The following is a 17,796-nucleotide window of genomic DNA, read 5'->3' on the forward strand; positions in this document are numbered from 1 at the left end:
CCTGCCCCTGTCCTCATGAAGCTTTAAGTCTAACAGAGAAAATAAGCAGTAAATTGGCCATAAAAAGGACACTATGCCAAGGGCACAAGAAGGGAAAGTACGATCTGCCCTGAGAATTCAGAGGAGGGTCCTGGTCCAGGGTGGGAAACTCGGTGGCAGGAGAACTTCTAGGAGAAAGTGATGTAAGCTGAGGCAAGAGTAGCAGGTGATACAGGAGAACGCTTGTAGGTGAGTGACCAACTATGTAAAGGCCAGAGGTGTGAGAGGGTGTGGGTCCTGTGGGAACTGAGAGGGGCCCAGCGAGGCATCTGGGAGGTTGCCGGGCTGTGGGAAGAGAAGGAGCTGGAACTGGGAGATCTGATCAGTCTGGCCCAGGGCCTGCTGAGATGAGGGCTCACCATCATGAGTGGTAAGTAGAGGAGGGGCAGGATCAGATTCCAAGCCTTTGAATAACTGACTTGGAGGAGGTTAAGGCCAGAGGCCTGGAAAACCTTGGAGGTGGGGACAGGGGAGAGGGTGGCTAAAACAAGGGGTGGTACTGGAGAGAAATGAATGGATTCAAGGGCCATTAGGCCTAGAGAAGGAGGTAGAAACCACATACATGGTGGTCGTGGGTCGGATGGAGGGAATGAGGGGGCGGGGACGTCCCAGGTGTCAGGCTGCAGCTCCCGAGGGGCTGGAGGTGCCCAGCTGGTCAGCCAAGTGAAAGCTACAGAGTGAAGGAGCCCCACGCTGACTTCAGAGGGTACTCCTGGTCTTCCCCAGACAGCACTCAGGACCAGGAGAACCACGAAATGGATTCTATGAATGGTATTGGTTTAAAATGAAGTCTGATGAAGGAGTGAGTACTGGGAACAGGGAAGGGAAATACAGTGATTACGGGAAGGAAAGAATCTTGTGCTAAAGAAACAAAGGATGAGAAATAGAAAAGCTTAAAACATTTTTCCAGGTCTGGGTCTCTTACCTGCTCTCGGGGAGGAGGGCTGTGTGAGCTGATAGCAGCTCGGCTGTGACTGCGATCCGGTATTTCAACAGTGCCTGCAATAGTCCTCTTAACATGGGTGGTAGAGGGTGTGTGCTGGTGGCCCCATTGCCCCTTGCCAGTTCATTCATTTGCAAACATTTTCTGAGCCCTGCTGTATGCCAGGCTCCCGGTCTCAGCATAGCACACTGCGGGGAGCAGACCAAATCAGCCCCTGCCTGATAGAGCTTACAACTGGGCAGCCAAAGCAGACGCGGCGTGACACTAATGCAAAATGACACATTGTGAGAAGGGTTGGGAAAGAGACCAGTAGAGTCCTGCTCCAGATGGGGAGGTCAGGGCAGGCCTCGGAGGAGGTGGCATCTGAACTGAGACTGGAGTGCAGGGAATTCAGGAAGAACATTCCAGGCAGAGGGGACAGCACTGTCATAAGCTACAAGCAGGTGCTTTTGAGGAATTCAGTGTGGGTGGAGTGGGGAGCCAGGTGGAGGTGAGGGAGAGCTGGAGAGGAGATGGGAGCTGGCTGTGCAGGAAATGAAATATTTCTGCAAAGTCTGGACCAAATGATTTCTCAGGGCCTTTATTACCCAGGATTCAGTGACATTTCTTTAAATTAATTTTTGCTGATGTGTAGTTGCTTTACAATGTTGTGTTAGCTTCTGCTGTACAGCAAAGGGAATCAGTTATACGTATACAAGCATCCTCTCTTTTTTAGATTCCCTTCCCATTAAAGTCACTGCAGAGTCAGTGACATTTTAGAGAACCATCCTGACCCCATTGGTCATAAAAGGCTTAGGAGTCTGTTTCCAACTCCATCTCTTCTTTTAAGACAAAGACACCCAGGCTATCATGAACAGGTGACCCGGAAAACAACCCTTGGTGCCCTACAAACGGCCCAGCAACATTTTTAGAAAATGTTCCCCTTTAGATCCAATTTCTCCTAGCCAAATTGAACAGGGAAAAATAAGTCCCTCCAAATAGCGATCACCAGCCAGCCAAGAGAGTCATTATCTTAAATTGAAGCTGGTTTCTAAGAAAAAGGGGGAAAAATACCCCAAATGCCACTCGGCCAAAACCTCACACCCCACCCACCCTCAGTGCATACGTGAGGACCGGTGGCCCCAGCATTCTCTTTGCAAGGACAGGGCTCCACACCAACCTCTGTGTGAAGGAAGGAAACAGGCAGAGGAAGGCAGGCCAGAGATTAGAGAAGCTGACAGATGTAAATAGCCTCAGAGGAGCCACGCTGTCCCGGCGTTCCTCCCCAGGGAGCCTTTTGTACCAAGGAATCTGGTTGCCTGAACGAAAAATGATATCATTTATTTCTTTAGTCAGAGCTGAGCTGTTTTCTTCAGACATAGAAATAACCTCACACCACAACACCAAATTGTTGGCCAAGTGATAGAGGTGTCTGTAATTTGCATGCTTGATAATTTCCTGGGTAAACAACCATGGCCTTGGTTTTCTTGGGAGGGGCCCCGCTGCCCCCAACAACATTGCAAAGCTACGGAACTTGAATGAAAAAATGCTTTTGGAAAGGTTGTCCTAGAGCTCTTGCCTGCTGCTCAGCTGGAAGGATGCTGGAGTTTTCATTGCTGCTCAGATCGTGCCCTACTGTCCAAATATCCATTAATTCAATAAACAAGTATTAAGCATCAACTCTGGCCAAGCCTGTGCAAAGGCACTGGGGCTACAAATGTGCAAGCCTGGGACCCTGCCCTCCATAGACTCCCATGTGATAGAAGAGGTAGCCAGGTTCAGCCCTTGTGATGTTCTGTGATGAGGTGTGTACATGGCATGGTGGTCTGCCCCCATAAGGAGGCAGCATTTGAGACTTGAGGGTCAAGAGGACTTTCTAGACCAGAGACGTAGAAGGAGAGTGTCCTAGGCACACTTACCAGCATGGGTGAAAGCCAGTTTTCTAGGAAAGGGGTATATAGTGGATGCTGCCACATGAGTGTGCCCCTTGATGGGAAAAATCTTGTCCAGTTTTGAGAAGTAAGAACAAATCTTTTGGAAAGGAATTAATTTCTAGATTCCTACTTCCTCTTCAGATCTCCATCGCCTGATCCAGGGTCTCAGAATAAACATGTATACTTCTACACATGTATATATGTCTGGGTTAGAGCCACGGCAGGAAAGAATAATCAATGTGTACACGTCTGCATTTTCCCAAGCCAAGCTAGTCCTTGCTTCCAATCCTGGCTGAATTTTGTGGGCATCCACTAAAAGCTGAGGACTTTCTTATATATGAATTCATAACATATGTGTGTCCTAGAAAGAAGGCATCTATCCAGTGCCCACAACTTTAATCAAACCTATCTCATGCTTTAAGAATAAAGGCTTGAATAGTTAATTAATAATTATTTATTAATTAAGAAATAATTTAAAAAGAATTTTTTGTGGACCATTTAAAAAATCTTTATTGAATTTGTTACAATATTGTTTCTGTTCTCTGTTTTTTGACTTTTTGGCCACTAGGCATGTGGGATCTTAGCCTTCCCGACCAGGGATTGAACCCATAACCTCTGCGCTGAAAGGTGAAGTCTAACTGCTGGACTGCCAGGGAGGTCCCCTGTGTGAATGTGCTCAGTCACTCAGTCATGTCCAGCTCTTTGTGACTCCATAGACTCTAGCCAGCCAGGCTTCTCTGTCCTTGGAGTTTTCCAGGCAAGAATACCAGAGTGGGTTGCCATTTCCTACTCCAGGGGAATCTTCCCGGCCCAGGGATCGAGTGAGCCCGCATCTCTTGATCTCTTGTATTGGCAGGCAGATTCTTTACCACTGCTCCACCTGGGAAGCTCAAACCGCTGGACCACCAGAGAATTCTCTACATATGCAAATTATTCTTGACTGGGAGTCACTTGGTTTTTAATATACAGAGACAGGAGAACACACAAAGAGAGAGTCTCTCTTTTTTATACACACACAAACACACACACACACACCTCATCCTACTATAATTATAATTACCATGCTGGCTTCCAGATCAGGGGTTAGCAGGCTTGGCATGGAGACGCCTGAAAGGCACCCAAGGCAATTAGTGGTGTCGCTTCTCCACCCCCTCCATACCTTCAGGGCCTTTGCACTTGCCGTTCCCCTCCGGGCACACACATCCCCCCTGCCCCACACATCCCCCCTGCCCCACCCCATCCTTGTGTGGCTCACTCCCGCACTGCATTTGGGTTTCATCTCAAATACCACCTCCTCAGAGAGGCCTGGCCTGGCCACCTCCAGGGTGCTCTGTTTACTCACCAGGTTTATTTTTCTTTACTGAACTTTTCACTCCTGGGCATCATGCTATGTGTTTCCTTGTTCTCTAACATCCACCTCCCAGCCAGCAGGGAGCTTTGAGAGGCTCCGTGGTGGCGACCTTGTGCCCATAGCCTAGGGTGATGCCTGGTATGCTGCCAGCACCCAGTCAATTTCAGTGGAATGAATGATTGATTATTTCTCTTCTCCTTCCCATGTCCATCTTCTCCTTTCTCCTACTTCCTCTCCTGCCCCCATCTCTCCTGCCTCCGCCTTCAAACTGCTGGCAGATCAGCCCTCAAGAAGGTGTCAAGCAAGTGAGGGTTTGTGGTCTGGGCTCCTCTTTTTCCATCTCTCTTTCCTACTGTCCCTCCTGGACTGTAGTCCCTCCAGTAGTCTCCCACCTGCAGTTGCCCACTGCCAGCTCTGGCCTTCTCGATGGGCAGAATCCAAGCTCAGGAAAGCCAGGCAATTGGAGGGAAATTGGGAACTTGGGGCTGAGGGAGATTGTAAGAAAGTCAGGATTTAGTCTCCAAAGCAGCACTGCCAGGCTGGTGGAGAACAGAATATCGCTTGGGGCACCTGCGATTCAGCTCCTTGCCTTTCGCCCGGGAGTCAGTGCCACTTTTATGGGGACTCAGCCCCTCCCCCTTGCCAGTGTATGCCCCCTCTCTTCTGCCATGATAGACAGTATCTACCCCTGCCCCACCCTTCTCTCCTTCCTGGCTTCTGCTTCCGTATGTAATAATCATAACTAGAGAGAGCCCACTGCGTGCCAGGTCCCATGCCAGCATCGCCACCGCTCCCCTCGCAGCTCCTCTGGCTTCCACTGCCTCTCCTCTCTGCGTCCTCGCAGGCTTCACAGCTCAGACGGAGCCCACCCCTGCCTTGTTTCCTCAAGCCCCCCACCCCATCTTGACTCTGCTACTCTGCTGGCAAGTGGTCACATACTCCACAGTGGTACCTGTGCCCTCGTTTTCCACTTGACCCTGAGCAAGGTTAGAAACTGCTTGAGGGTAAGAGCTGTGTCTTATCCTCAGAAACCCAATATGACATAATCTGGTCAAGCCTCTCCCTCCTCCCACCATCATCCATACATCCCAGTCCATTCCATCCACCCCATTGTGCATGTGTGTAAGTCGCTCAGTCGTGCCTGACTCTTTGTTTCTCTATAGACTTTAGCCCACCAGGCTCCTGTCCATAGGGATTCTGCAGGCAAGAATACTGAAGTGGAAGACTATGGAAGACAGTATGGAAATTCCTTAAAAGACTAGGAATGAAACCACCATACAACCCAGCAATCCCACTCCTAGGCATATACCCTGAGGAAACCAAAATTGTATCCCATTGTTCGTTGCAACACTGGTTACAATACCTAGAATATGGAAGCAACCTAGATGTCCATCGACAGATGAATGGATACAGAAGTTGTGGTACATATACACAATGGAATATTACTCAACCATAAAAAAGAGTGCATTTGAGTCAGTTCTAATGAGGTGGATAAACACAGAACCTATTATACAGAATGAAGTAAGTCAGAAAGAGAAAGATAAATATCGTATACTAACGCATATATACAGAATCTAGAAAAATGGTACTGAAGAATTTATTTGCAGGGCAGCAATGGAGAAACAGACATAGAGAATAGACTTATGGACATGGGGAGAGGGGAGGAAAGGGTGAGATATGGAGAGAGTAACATGGAAACTTACGTTACAGTATGCAAAAAAGATAGCCAACGGGAATTTGCTGTATGTCTCAGGAAACTCAAACAATGGCTCTGTGTCAACCTAGAGGGGTGGGATGAGGAGGGAGATGGGAGGGAGGTTCAAAAGGGAGGGGATATATATATATATATATACCTATGGCTGATTCATGTTGAGATTTAACAGAAAACAACAAAATTCTGTAAAGCAATTATCCTTCAATTAAAAAAAGAATACTGGAGTGGGTTGCCATGCCCTCCTCCATGCCAGGGTCCAGCCCCGGTGGATCCAGGGTAATTCGAAGGGGAGACAGAGTAGGCGCCCTAGGAAAAAACTTATTTAATTACAGATATATAGAGAGATTAGAAACAGATAGTGTAGTAGGAAATATTAGTGGAGAAAAAGGGGCTGAATAACTTGGTTTACGTGGGATACCAATAAAATTCCAAGACAAGGAATTTGCACCATCTACACTGGGCCACCGGTGCCACTTGAATATCGGAAGGTGCCCCTCCTTGGGCTCCTTCTCGCATGGAACTTAAAAGCCAGGGCAAGTAAGTAGATGTGGTGGGCACCCACGCTCCAGATGGGAATTCAGCCAGAAAAACGGGGAGCAAGAAAGAAACGACATGGGGGAATCAGTCTTTCCAGAAGCTGATCCCATTTTTTTATTTTTCAGGTTTGCTTATATACTTTTTGTTATACATAGGGATGAATACAGAGTCACGCGGGGGTCAGCAGACCTGACCCTTGTCATAATCAGGTGCTTCATATAAAATTATACAAAGGTCTTAGGGGTTTTACATCATCTTCTGGCCATGAGGTCTGCTGACATTTTATGGCCCTTTCAGATAACGGCCAGTCAACCAGAAAACTTATTTTTTCCAGGGGTGATTTTTTCTTAAACCAAGCACCACCCTCCAGATAAAGTTGCATTCCTATAGGGTGAGGGTGTAGTGGGTTACAATCAAGAAAAGAATTTACTTAGCCTAAGGTTTAACATGATTAATCTTAAAGGTTAATACTTATTTTTCCTATATGCTGAAGTGAAGTGAAGCCGCTCAGTCGTGTCCGACTCTTTGCGACCCCATGGACTGTAGCCTACCAGGCTCCTCTATCCATGGGATTTTCCAGGCAATAGTCCTGGAGTGGATTGCCATTTCCTTCTCCAGGGGATCTTCCCAACCCAGGGATCGAACCCGGGTCTCCCGCGTTGTAGACAGACGCTTTACCGTCTGAGCCATTGTATGAAGACCGCTAGTTATATTCATTATAAGGGCAGGGAATATGGAGATTTAGCAGCAAATACTGGCTCAACAAATGAAAAACCCTTCACCAATATAATTTCTAATCAATCTACTATATTATACTAATAATTTTCTAACTTCTCAAAAGAGTCTGTATTTAGAAAGTTTTAAAGCATCTCGTGCCTATCACGGTTGGGAGGCTGTAAACAATCACATGTGGCTGGACGAACCCACTCAGGCAGGCTAGAGAACCTTCAGAGGAGTTTGTAAGTTGAAACACTCTTGTCACGCCCAGGAATTTTTATTAACTGGAGCTGCAAGTTAACTCCTTCTCTGAGAGAAATGGTGATGGGGGAGAGCCCCCCGTAAAGTCAGAGGTATAGGTGAGAGCATAAAACAGACTCTGGTTTTGGGGGTAGATGCTCGGGAACAGGGGGTTTCCTGAGGCTCGATCTCACCTTTGCGTAATGCCGCGCCTCCTTCCTCATGACCTTTGCCATGGGCGGAGTTCCTCACACTGGCTCCTGGCACCTCCAGGGGATCTTCCAGACCCGGGGATCAAATCCGCATGATCTTAGGTCTCTCGCATTGGCAGACAGATTCTTTACCACTAGCACCACCCGGGAAGCCCACCTGATCTCATGAGGAAAGAAATCCTATAGAAACTGAACAACGACTATGCAACCATGATGCATATGAGGCACCTACCTCATGCTGGGTACTGGGGGTGCCCTGGGGAGCAGCCCAGGCAGAGGACCAGCATTTAGAAATGGGTAGCCCCAGCCACTCCACAGAAAGTTGTGTCTCTTAATAGCAGGGGAGCCAGATAGTTTATTGTCCAAATCAGGACATTTTTGAGACTAAAAGGGGGAGCTATTAATAATTACATTGAGCCCATAGGTATCCTGGACAACCCAGGCACATGATTGCATTAAGAGCAACAGTCCCCCTGCCTTCTGCCCCTCTGGCCACTAAAGGCACTTTGGCTACTGGTCAAAGCTGCCAGATCTGACACCCTCTGCCTGCCCTTGGACGAGGGAGAACACAGAGGATGCGCTCCAGGAAGGGAGAGGGGCGAGCAGGAAGGACTACAGACCTCAGAGCTCAGTGATCAGGAACTAGGGCAAGCCTGAGTCTGGGATCAGGTAGGAGGGGTACGGGTTACAGCACCAGCCTCCAGCTGCCACGTCTGGGAGCTCAGCTCACATGCAGGTGGCTTTTGCAGGTTCTCCACCTTCCCCAGCTGCCCAAGTCCTGCCTGCTTCAAGGAAAACGGTTTCCTGTGACTTCTTTGAGTTTCTTCTGCTCTACCTCCTTGTGCAAAGATGGTCTGGTCTGTACTTGTGATATAGGTAGAGCAAGAAATGTATGTGTCTGAGAGACAGAGACAGAGAGACCTATTAATATTTCCCTCTGTCCCTCTGTCTGTCCAACTCTCAGACTACTAATACAAGCCCCACGTCTGGCTGCACCCCCAGAACATAACACTCCCACAGCACAACACTGCCCTCTCAACTGAGCCTGTTGTCTGTTCCGTTTCTGATTGGTGCCAGGCTCGCAGACCCCATGTAGGTAGAATATAACTTTCCATAAATAACCCTTAACCCGACCTACAATTTAGCCTTTGGGTTTTTTTCCCCTCGTGGGAATGGGATTATAGCCTGGGTCATCTCTCCTAAATCTTTGGGTCCCAGAAGCAGACCCTAGGTGTTAACTCGGGGTTAGGGGGTTGGTTTGAATCCTCTGTTCCCCCACACTGCCTTGCACATGACAAGGACTCAGTACACATTAAGGAATTGAGTCTCCTCTGCCCATGAACCTTCAGCCTCAGTGTCTTGGCTGGGGCCGTGCCCTCTGCCTAGAATGTCCATGCTCCCTTCTTTACCTGCTGCTGTTGCTGCTAAGTCACTTCAGTCGTGTCCGACTCTGTGCGACCCCATAGACGGCACCCCACCAGGCTCCCCTGTCCCTGGGATTCTCCAGGCAAGAACACTGGAGTGGGTTGCCATTTCCTTCTCCAATGCATGAAAGTAAAAAGTGAAAGTGATGTCACTCAGTCATGTCCGACTCTTCGCGTGCGACCCCATGGACTGCAGCCTACCAGGCTCCTCCATCCATAGGATTTTCCAGGCAAGAGTACTGGAGTCGGGTGCCATTGACTTCTCTCCCTTCTCTACCTGGTAAACTGCTAATCCACCTCTTTGAAACCCTCCCTAAGCTTGATCCCTCATTCCCACCCACCACAGAGCAAATTACTGCCATCCTTGGTCCCTGTAACACTTTGTACAGAACAGTGTGACCTGATTATTTGCCCACGTGACCACCAGTCTCTGAGCAGCTCGAGTGGGTGTCAGGGTAAGGATCTGAGCCTACGGCTGGCTATGGGCAAACCATTTAACCCCTTGGTGCCTCCATGTCCTCATGTTCAAACACTAACCTGGCTCCAGAGCCCATTGCTCACCCAACTGTGCCACATCGCCTCTGGGGGGCTGGACGATGTAGCCATTTCCTACCTGAGCTCGTGTTCTGGGCCCTGGGACTCTCCTCATGATGCATGGATTCTCTGCAGGGTCTCACTGAGGTCTCCTTGGGGCCTGGAGGCAGCAACATCCACTGACACTTATCAAAGGCTTGCGGATGATGAGAATGGGTTTAGGAGGGCTTATTGGGAGTTAAGGGGGAAAATCACAGGGAAGATCTTGGGGTGGGGTTACCCCAAGATGGGCTGGATTCAGACCTTTGCAAAGGGTCATCTTATGGCAAAGACAGAGTATTTCTTGAGCCTCTGTTAGCGCCTAGCACTATGAAGTGAGGCAAGAGTTTTGAAAAAAGCACAAGTCATGGTCCTTGCTTGTGAAGAGTTTACATTTTCATCACGGAGGCATTAGATTCACATTTGGGAAAAAGCTTGACTGAGCTCCTGTGAGCTGGTCCTGACACTTGACTTTGTGTCTATTCTGGTACTAAACATGGCTTGACTGGGTGGGACAGGTGACCCATGAAGGAATGCTAAATGGAAGACATAGAATCAAAAGTCAAAGGAGTAACAGGGACAAAGGGGCCGGACATCTGGGGAGAGGGGATCAGCGGGAGTTAGAATACTTCTGGAAGGTTCAGGGAAGAGGTGACAAGGAACATGAACCCCAAAGAAAGAGCAGGAGTCATTGGGGGGTGGTAAACGAGGGCAGTAGACTCTGGGGCCACTTGGGAGTCATTAGGGAGTTTGGGAGAGTGGGGGATGGGGATCAAGCAGTCTTCCATGTCAGACTGAGAAGCCTGAACTTGATCCTGGATAGGAGGAGCTATTGAAGGATTTAAAATGTTTTTATTTATTTGGCTGCACTAGGTCTTAGTTGCGGCACGTGGGATCTTTGATCTTCATTGTGTCACTTGGGATCTTTCGTTATGGAATGCGAACTCTAAGTTGTAGCATGTGGGATCTAGTTCCCTGACCAGGGATTGAACCCAGTCACCTTGCATTGGGAGCAGAAGTCTTAACCATTGGACCACCAGGGAAGTCCCGAGGAGTTTTTGAACAGAGGTATGACATGAGGAGAACAGTGTTTTTGGAAGACAGTGTGGGGGCCAGGCTGTGAGGAAGGGAGACTAGGCTGAGGCTAATACAATGGCCGAGGTAAAGGGACGAAGTCTAGGTTTGGAAAGGAAGGGATGAACGTGACCTTTCAAAGGAAGGATGTAATTGCCACAAGGGCCACCATAACGCTGTCAAAGGTGCCTCCCAGGTTTGAGCTCTAGTGACCAAGAGAAGAATGTTAACGTTGACAGAAATGACCACATGTGGTTGACAAAACAAGACCACATCCTCTCCGCAACAATTCGTTGTTTTTATTAACAATGCTTCTGGATTCTGAAAGAACAGACTGGTATTTCATAAAGCAATATTAACGTTGTCATTCTCTACAAGAAAAACTTTTGCATAAATAACTTAAGTGAGAAAATAAATATGTAACTTAACTTTTTAGGAAAAAAACCAAAAACTGCTACTTTCATTCTTGTGGACAAATTCCACTTGAAAAGATTGCAAAAACAACCAGCTGGGCAGGCTTTCACATGGCATGTGCTTCCGTTTAAAAAAAAAAAATTTTTTTTTTTAAGCAATTAAAAACTGCATAGAAAGTAAGTGGTGCCTGGAAATGATTTTCCAAAAGATTTTTGGATGGCAGCTATTAAGCTTTGCGGTGTCTCAGCATATATACAGCACTTGTAATTTTTTCCCCAATAATATTATTTTAATGTAAGCTATGCCATCACACATAACAGCAATAAGAAGCTCTTTTCCAAACAGAAATGTTTCCTTGAGTGGTAGGCAGGAGGAGGGTCTTGAAAGGGGCCCTCTGGTCTCTGAACCAATGGTGTCTGCTTCCTTGGGCCCACAAGCCCAGTGTGCTGTGACCTTGGGCTTCTCTACAGAAGGTGATCTTAAATAAAATATGGCCATGATGGGTACGGGTTGGGGGGGTGGCCGTGGTGCTCTTTGAGTACAGAGAGTAATCTCTGTGCCTCCCGCCACCCTTGGGACCTTCCTCTCTATTCCAATGGATGATGCTGTTTCTGTGTCCTTTGTGATGGAAAGTGGAGGTAGCGAAACATCTGGGATCCCAGGCTGGGATACACCACAGCTTCTCCCACGAGTCTGTCAGCCATAAATAGACTCTTTTCCTTTTTTCATCTTTGGCTGTCAGATCAGAGGATTACAACTCCGAATTCTGGAAGCAACCCCATCAATGATTCAATCCAAACTCTCTCTCCTCTGCCCATTCAAAGGGCACCCGAGTCCATGGAATCACGTGACAGCAGATCTCTCCAGATGCTTATCCCACCCCCACTTCCATTTTACAAAGAGGAACTCGAAGTCCAGGAAGACAAGAGCGTAATATCCGAGATCACCTGGCACGCTGGGGGCAGGGGCAGGACTAGAAACCCCATCTAGAGACCCAGTCTTGTGTTCTGGGCACAACAAGGCACTCAAGGCTCTTCTGCCTGGCAGAGAGGTGGGGAAGGGGGAATCCTATCGAACGCTGTTAACCAGTTCCCGGGCTTCCCTCCACTGCTCCCTTAAAACTCCAGGGCAATGAAATGCTTCCTTTTCCGCCTCCTCTCAAGTGGGACCATCAAAAGTAGGCGGCCCCGGCGGGGCGGGTCTGCGTGGCTCAGTGTCTGTGACTCTCAGCGCCCTCCCCTGCCCCCGGGACCCCCTCGGCACGGGCGGGAGGTGGGATGGTTGCTGACCCCGGGATCCACAAGGCCTGCAGCCGGGAAGGTCTCAGCACCCCGCCCCGGCCCCGGGTTGCAGGTATTAAAAATGAAACCCAACCGATCAAACCGCGCGCAGGGGGCGGAAACCTGGGGCGCCCGGGTTGGGGGCCGCCCATGGGGCGGCGGGCCAGCTCTAATAGGCGTTCTCCAGCTCGCCCCGGTTGGCTTTGGTGCTCCGGGCGCGGGGCCGCAGCTTCCGGCCCGTTTGCGGCCGCGCGGCCTCGGGCCCGAAGTCCTTGAGCTCGGACTGGTTGTGGAAACGAGTGAGGCGCTTGCACTTGCACGAGGCTACCAGGCGCACCTTGCGTGCGCGCGGCGCCGCGCCGCCGGGACACAACAGCTGCACCCGCTGCGCGCGGTAGCGGTCGGGGATGCAGCGGAAGTCGGGCCCGCTCGGGCGCCACCACTTGCCACGGCCGATGGCGTTGGGCAGCAGGCGCGCCGGGCCGCACTGGCCGGAGCACACCAGCTCGGTGACCGGCTTGGCGCTGCGGCACGGCCCGTCGGTCACGTAGCGGGTGAAGTGCAGCTCCCGGCAGCTGTACTCGGAGGCGTCTGCGGAGAGAGGCGCGCGTGAGGACGGCCACCCGGCCCGCTCCCCCAAAACCACCCCTGCCCGCCCCAGACCTGCCTCTCCCCAGACGCTTTGGCCCCTGGGGGTCTATTATGGGAAGGGCCCAGATACTCTGGAGCTGGCGGAAAGATCACTGGTCCACCTTCTCGCCCTAAAACTTTGGAGCCAAGTGACTGCTTCGATTCGAATATCAGTTCCATGACTGTGTGACCTTGGACAAGTTGCTTAACCTCTGTGTGCTTCCTATCTGTAAAATGGGTTGTCTTGAAGATTCAATGAGCCAATCCTTTACATATATAATTCAGGGGATGCTGCTTGGAACATAGTAAGAGCTGGAAGTGTTGGTGCTATTACAGTTATTATTCCTCTCCAAGGGGGTCCTCTTCACCAGACTTAAGTCACATCTGTCCCACAGGGCCCCTGGCCTCAGCAGGGTAGTTATTAGCCACACCTTCTGAATGGCTCTGACTTCTCCCAAATTCCTTTTCTAGCTGGTTGGGAGGAGTGACAGGGTGCAGAGGGGATGGAGAAAGGAGTAGGGGTTAATTGAAGGTAATAAATCAGAGCAGCTACTGAGGAGGAGAGGGATGGAAGGAGAGGTGGAGAGGAGACTGAAGTCCTTAGACTTGAAAGGAGCCGATGGCAGCACCTCCAACCCCCTCATTATCACTGAGGCCCGGAGAAGGAAAAGCTCCTTCCGGAAAGGCAGAGCTGGTCTCCTGACTCTGTGCCTCTGAGGCCCCTGCACCTCCAGGCTCCCGCAAAGTGGAAGTTGTGTGCCTGGGCACCATGGGATGTTGAGAGGAGGAGTGAGGGGGGCCAAAGGGCTGCCTTTTACTACTTTTACTACCGTTCCTTCCCTATCAGGGGGCTAAGATCTGACTGAAAACCTAAAGCTTCAGTTTCCACAAACACTTATTAAGTACCTGGTGTGTACCAGGCACTGTGCTGGGCGCTGGGCGCATCTCTTCTGTGCTATTCTGTGGACACCCAGTGGTGGCATAGACCTGCTCCCTGGGCGGGGGAGGATTGGGCTCTAAGGTCTGGCTTGATGCCTGAAGACACCTTGATCATGTCTCCTACTATGGACTTAGACTGGTAGGAGCTTTTTTAAACAGCTGGTCCTCATGTGAGCACCTGTCCATCCCCAAGGGTCTCATAGGGACAGTTTCAATGTGACACAAAGGGATGAAAAATAGTCCTATGACCAAAACCAGAGAGGAGACAGACAAGGCCAGCCCCCCACGCCCGTACCTTGTAGAATAAGCACAGCAGCAGGGGGTGTGGGGGGTTGCCTTCCTCCCCCAGCTGGCCTTTTGTTTCTGGTCTGGTTTGGCACCCTTGCCCAGCTCCTAGGCCCGCAGGGGTGGTGTGTGGGGGCGGCCTGTTTGCCCAGGGAAGGAGGCTTGGGGCTTTCCAAGAATAGTACCCCTAGGTCAGGTGCTTCCTCTGCACAGGGTGACTCCGGAGCACGTGGCTTCCTCTGCGCCTGTGGCATTCATGCGAACCCAGAGAGGTGGATGTCTTGGATTCCTTACAGCCCATCTCTTGAGTTTACTTGATCTTCCCTGGGCAGGAGCAGGGGAGAGGCACGGCTCCTCTGGCGTGCCCTCTGCAGAGCCCCCATTCCCAGCTGGTTGGGAGGCAGGGCAGGATGGGATCCCAGGGCCAGGGCTGTGGACTCCTCTCCCACCTGGACTGCGGCCAGAGGGCCTTCCTCTGAAGCATCATTCCGGCCCCCCGCCCCCAGCCATTCCTGCCATCTGCAGAGCCAGCTGCGCATGCTGCCCCTCAGGCTTCTCTGTGCAGACTCAGCCAGGGACCCAGGTGGGGTCTCTGCCCTTTCACTAGGGTCAGGCTCCCTCCCAGGAAGGAGGCAAGGCTAGGTCTAGGGTGGGGACTCAGGACAGAGGGTGCCACCTGTGTCCACGCCCAGCCCCAAGGATGCTGCTTCCCCTCCAGGGCCCCCACTCAGGTAGCTGCAGCACCCATTCCTTCAAGGGCCAGCTCACTGGGTAAATCATGGGTGGTGGGGGCTGAAGGGGTGCCCCTCTGGCGTCCCTTTCTCACTGCTTTGCCAGGATTCGTTGTGACTTTTGGCCTCCGACATCTCCTATGTAGTCCCCTTCCAGGGCTGTCTTGTAATTGGATCAAACTGGCTTCAAATCTCAGCTGGCTTAACAAGCCACTTCATCTCTGAAGCCTCCTGGGGAGGAGGACCTTGGGAGTTCCCTGGGGTACGGTCCGGGCATAGTCCATGTAGCGACTGCATCTAGCGGGTGCTCACAGACGCGAAGCTCCCTTGCCTTGTCCCCTCCCCAGTGGGGTCAGCAGTTGGACCCTACTCCTCTCTTCTCAGGAGGGGATTCTTTGAAATCTCCTTTCTGAGCCCCTGAGCCTGTCCCAGTGCTGCACCCACCACCGCAGCCTCCCTCCTGCTCTGGGCTTTCACCCCCAGGACCCTGTCAGCCCCACGCCCTCGCACTTGAGTTCTAAGGATACAGCTGACATGGCATCTTTCCCTGGCCTCCTGGCAAAGTTGTCTGTCCACTGGTGCTGGTAACAGTCCCAGAGAGAACCTTCCCAGGACCCTTATGCTAAAAATACTCTCCTGCGTCACATACCTTTGGTCTCAAAGGGGTGGTGGGGAGGTCTCCCTCCGTTCTCCGCCCGGTTCATGGTCTTGTTGTTCTGCTCTGGCAGAGGCTCGGGGTACTCGCCCAGCTCAGGGATGATTTCCGTGGCATCATTCTTGAAGGCCTGCCACCCCTGGCCCTCCACCACACGGAAGGCTGCATGCACCAGCAGGCAGACAAGACACAGGGCAAGAGAGAGCTGCATAGTGCCAGCTGGAGGAGGGCACTCGGCCTTCCTAGTAGCACAGGCTCCAGTCCCCAGGCTGGACACGTTTGCCTTTTTAAAGCCCCCTCTGCCTCATGCCAGCCAATGAGGACAGGCTGGGGCAGGGCTGGTCCCATGCTTCCCTCAGCCCAGGAGGAGGGAACGGGGTGTGCTCCAGGCAAGCCCTCCCCAAAGACTCCTCCTTGAGCTCAGAAATCTCCCAAATTGCTGCTGGTGCTCCCAGGTGACCAACGGTGAGGGGGGCGTGTGAGGCAAGCCTGCTCTCAGCGCCTCCCACGTGCAGGCGGCTGCAGTTTTCGGATATCAAAACGAGCTCCAGCTCCTCATCTCTACCTCCCTGGACCCCTCGGGCTTTCTCAAAACAAACTCGGCACTAGCTTAATGAAGCAAACTACAGCTCTGAGTCCTCTGCAGGTCTTAGCCCTGCTGATCCCATCTCTCAGGCCAAGTTCATTTGTCACCCCACCAAAATAAAACGGTGGTGTCTATTGGCCCCCACGGACCCAGGCAGAGGCAGAAGGCAGCTTTTTAAGAATTCTCATTGGTCTACATGTGGCTCAGCATCAATTATCCTGACCAAGAAGGCCCCTCTTGTCATCATCCCTCTGGAAGGCAAGAGGGAAATCTGGAGGGTCACAGCAGGGGCTTCTACTTCCGAGGGGGCAGGGATTCTGGTTTCCAGGCCAGGGTGAGAGGTCAACAGGCTCTGGTGATGGAGACAAGGAGGAAACCTCGGCTCAGGCTCCCTGGAGATCTTGTGCTTGGTGACAGGCACTTCTTGGCAGGCTGATGTGCCAAAGGCAGTTATTTCCCAGGCCACGCTGTGGGTAGAAGTGGAGAGCACAAAATCCCTTTTCTTAGCAAAAGTGGAAGCCAGCATTTTTAGTGCTGACCTTTTTTTTTCTTGTTTCCCAGGCCATTACATTTTTCAAAACCCGCTTTGAGTCCTGTGTGGAAAACCTTATTGGTGCAGAGCATGGGATGGGTGCATTCGGTGAAGCAGTACCAGGTCCAGCTAGCCACAGAGAGCTCAGAAGGAATTGCTACCTTTCCCTGGTGGCTCAGATAGTAAAGAATCTGCCCACAATGCTGGTGACCTGGGTTCGATCTCTGGGTTGGAAAGATCCCCTGGAGGAAGGTATGGCAACCCACTCCAGTATTCTTGCCTGGAGAGTCCCATGGACAGAGGAGCCTGGCAGGCTACAGTCCATAACGTTGCAAAGAGTTGGACACAACTGAGCGATTGAGCACACACACACACCCTGGAAAAGAAAGAGGGCCCAGGGAGGGGGAGGAAGATTGACACCTGAGGTGCAGGAAAAGAAAGGCGCACCCGCGGAAGCGTTCGTGGCAGACGGATTGTTTGAGGAGGCACACTCGCTCCAGGCCTCGAAGGAGGCTGGGAAGTGGACTGTGGTATTTGGTATTTTCACTGGGCAATGAATCAGCACACCCCACCTGCACACCCCACACTCTGCCACCTGCCTCAACTTGTAAGTCACTGTGTCCATCTGCGGCCGTCTGTCCCTCCTTTCCATCATCCATCACTCGACACATAAATGCAGCTGCTCTGACAGTTTTACAAGCCAGACAGAAGCCCCTGCAGGAAGGGACCCCTCTGATACCTGCTTCCTAAGTCAGTTTCCTTCAGGGCAGACAAAAACAGCTGTGGCCATTGTTGCGGGTGATCTATCTCTCCCAACAGAGCTGGCCGTGTTGTGAGAAAGGGGCCCTCCGAACCCTCTCCCCTTGTCTGTGACCTTCCAGCCTCCTTTTCCCTGACTCTGGAATGTGGACCGTTAACCCTATTGTGGCCAGACTTCTTGCCCTGGAGTTCTGAGAGGGCATTTCTGATGTCCGGATTCCTTGAACTGGAGGGACTTGATGCTGGAG

At 51.2% G+C, this 17,796-nt stretch overlaps 1 protein-coding gene across 1 annotated transcript; it reads right to left on the reverse strand.

Annotated features, from left to right (window-relative positions):
* Window positions 1–12,600: 12,600 nt before the first annotated feature.
* On the reverse strand, window positions 12,601–15,882 carry SOST (sclerostin). Its single transcript, XM_052658629.1, has 2 exons — window positions 15,666–15,882; window positions 12,601–13,022 (listed from the first exon to the last, which is right to left on the reverse strand). Exons 1-2 carry the CDS (start codon window positions 15,880–15,882, stop codon window positions 12,601–12,603), a joined length of 639 nt encoding a protein of 212 aa, XP_052514589.1.
* Between the last annotated feature and the right edge of the window lie 1,914 nt (window positions 15,883–17,796).

This window comes from Budorcas taxicolor, chromosome 19 (assembly GCF_023091745.1).
Source record: "Budorcas taxicolor isolate Tak-1 chromosome 19, Takin1.1, whole genome shotgun sequence".
Lineage (NCBI taxonomy): Eukaryota > Metazoa > Chordata > Mammalia > Artiodactyla > Bovidae > Budorcas > Budorcas taxicolor.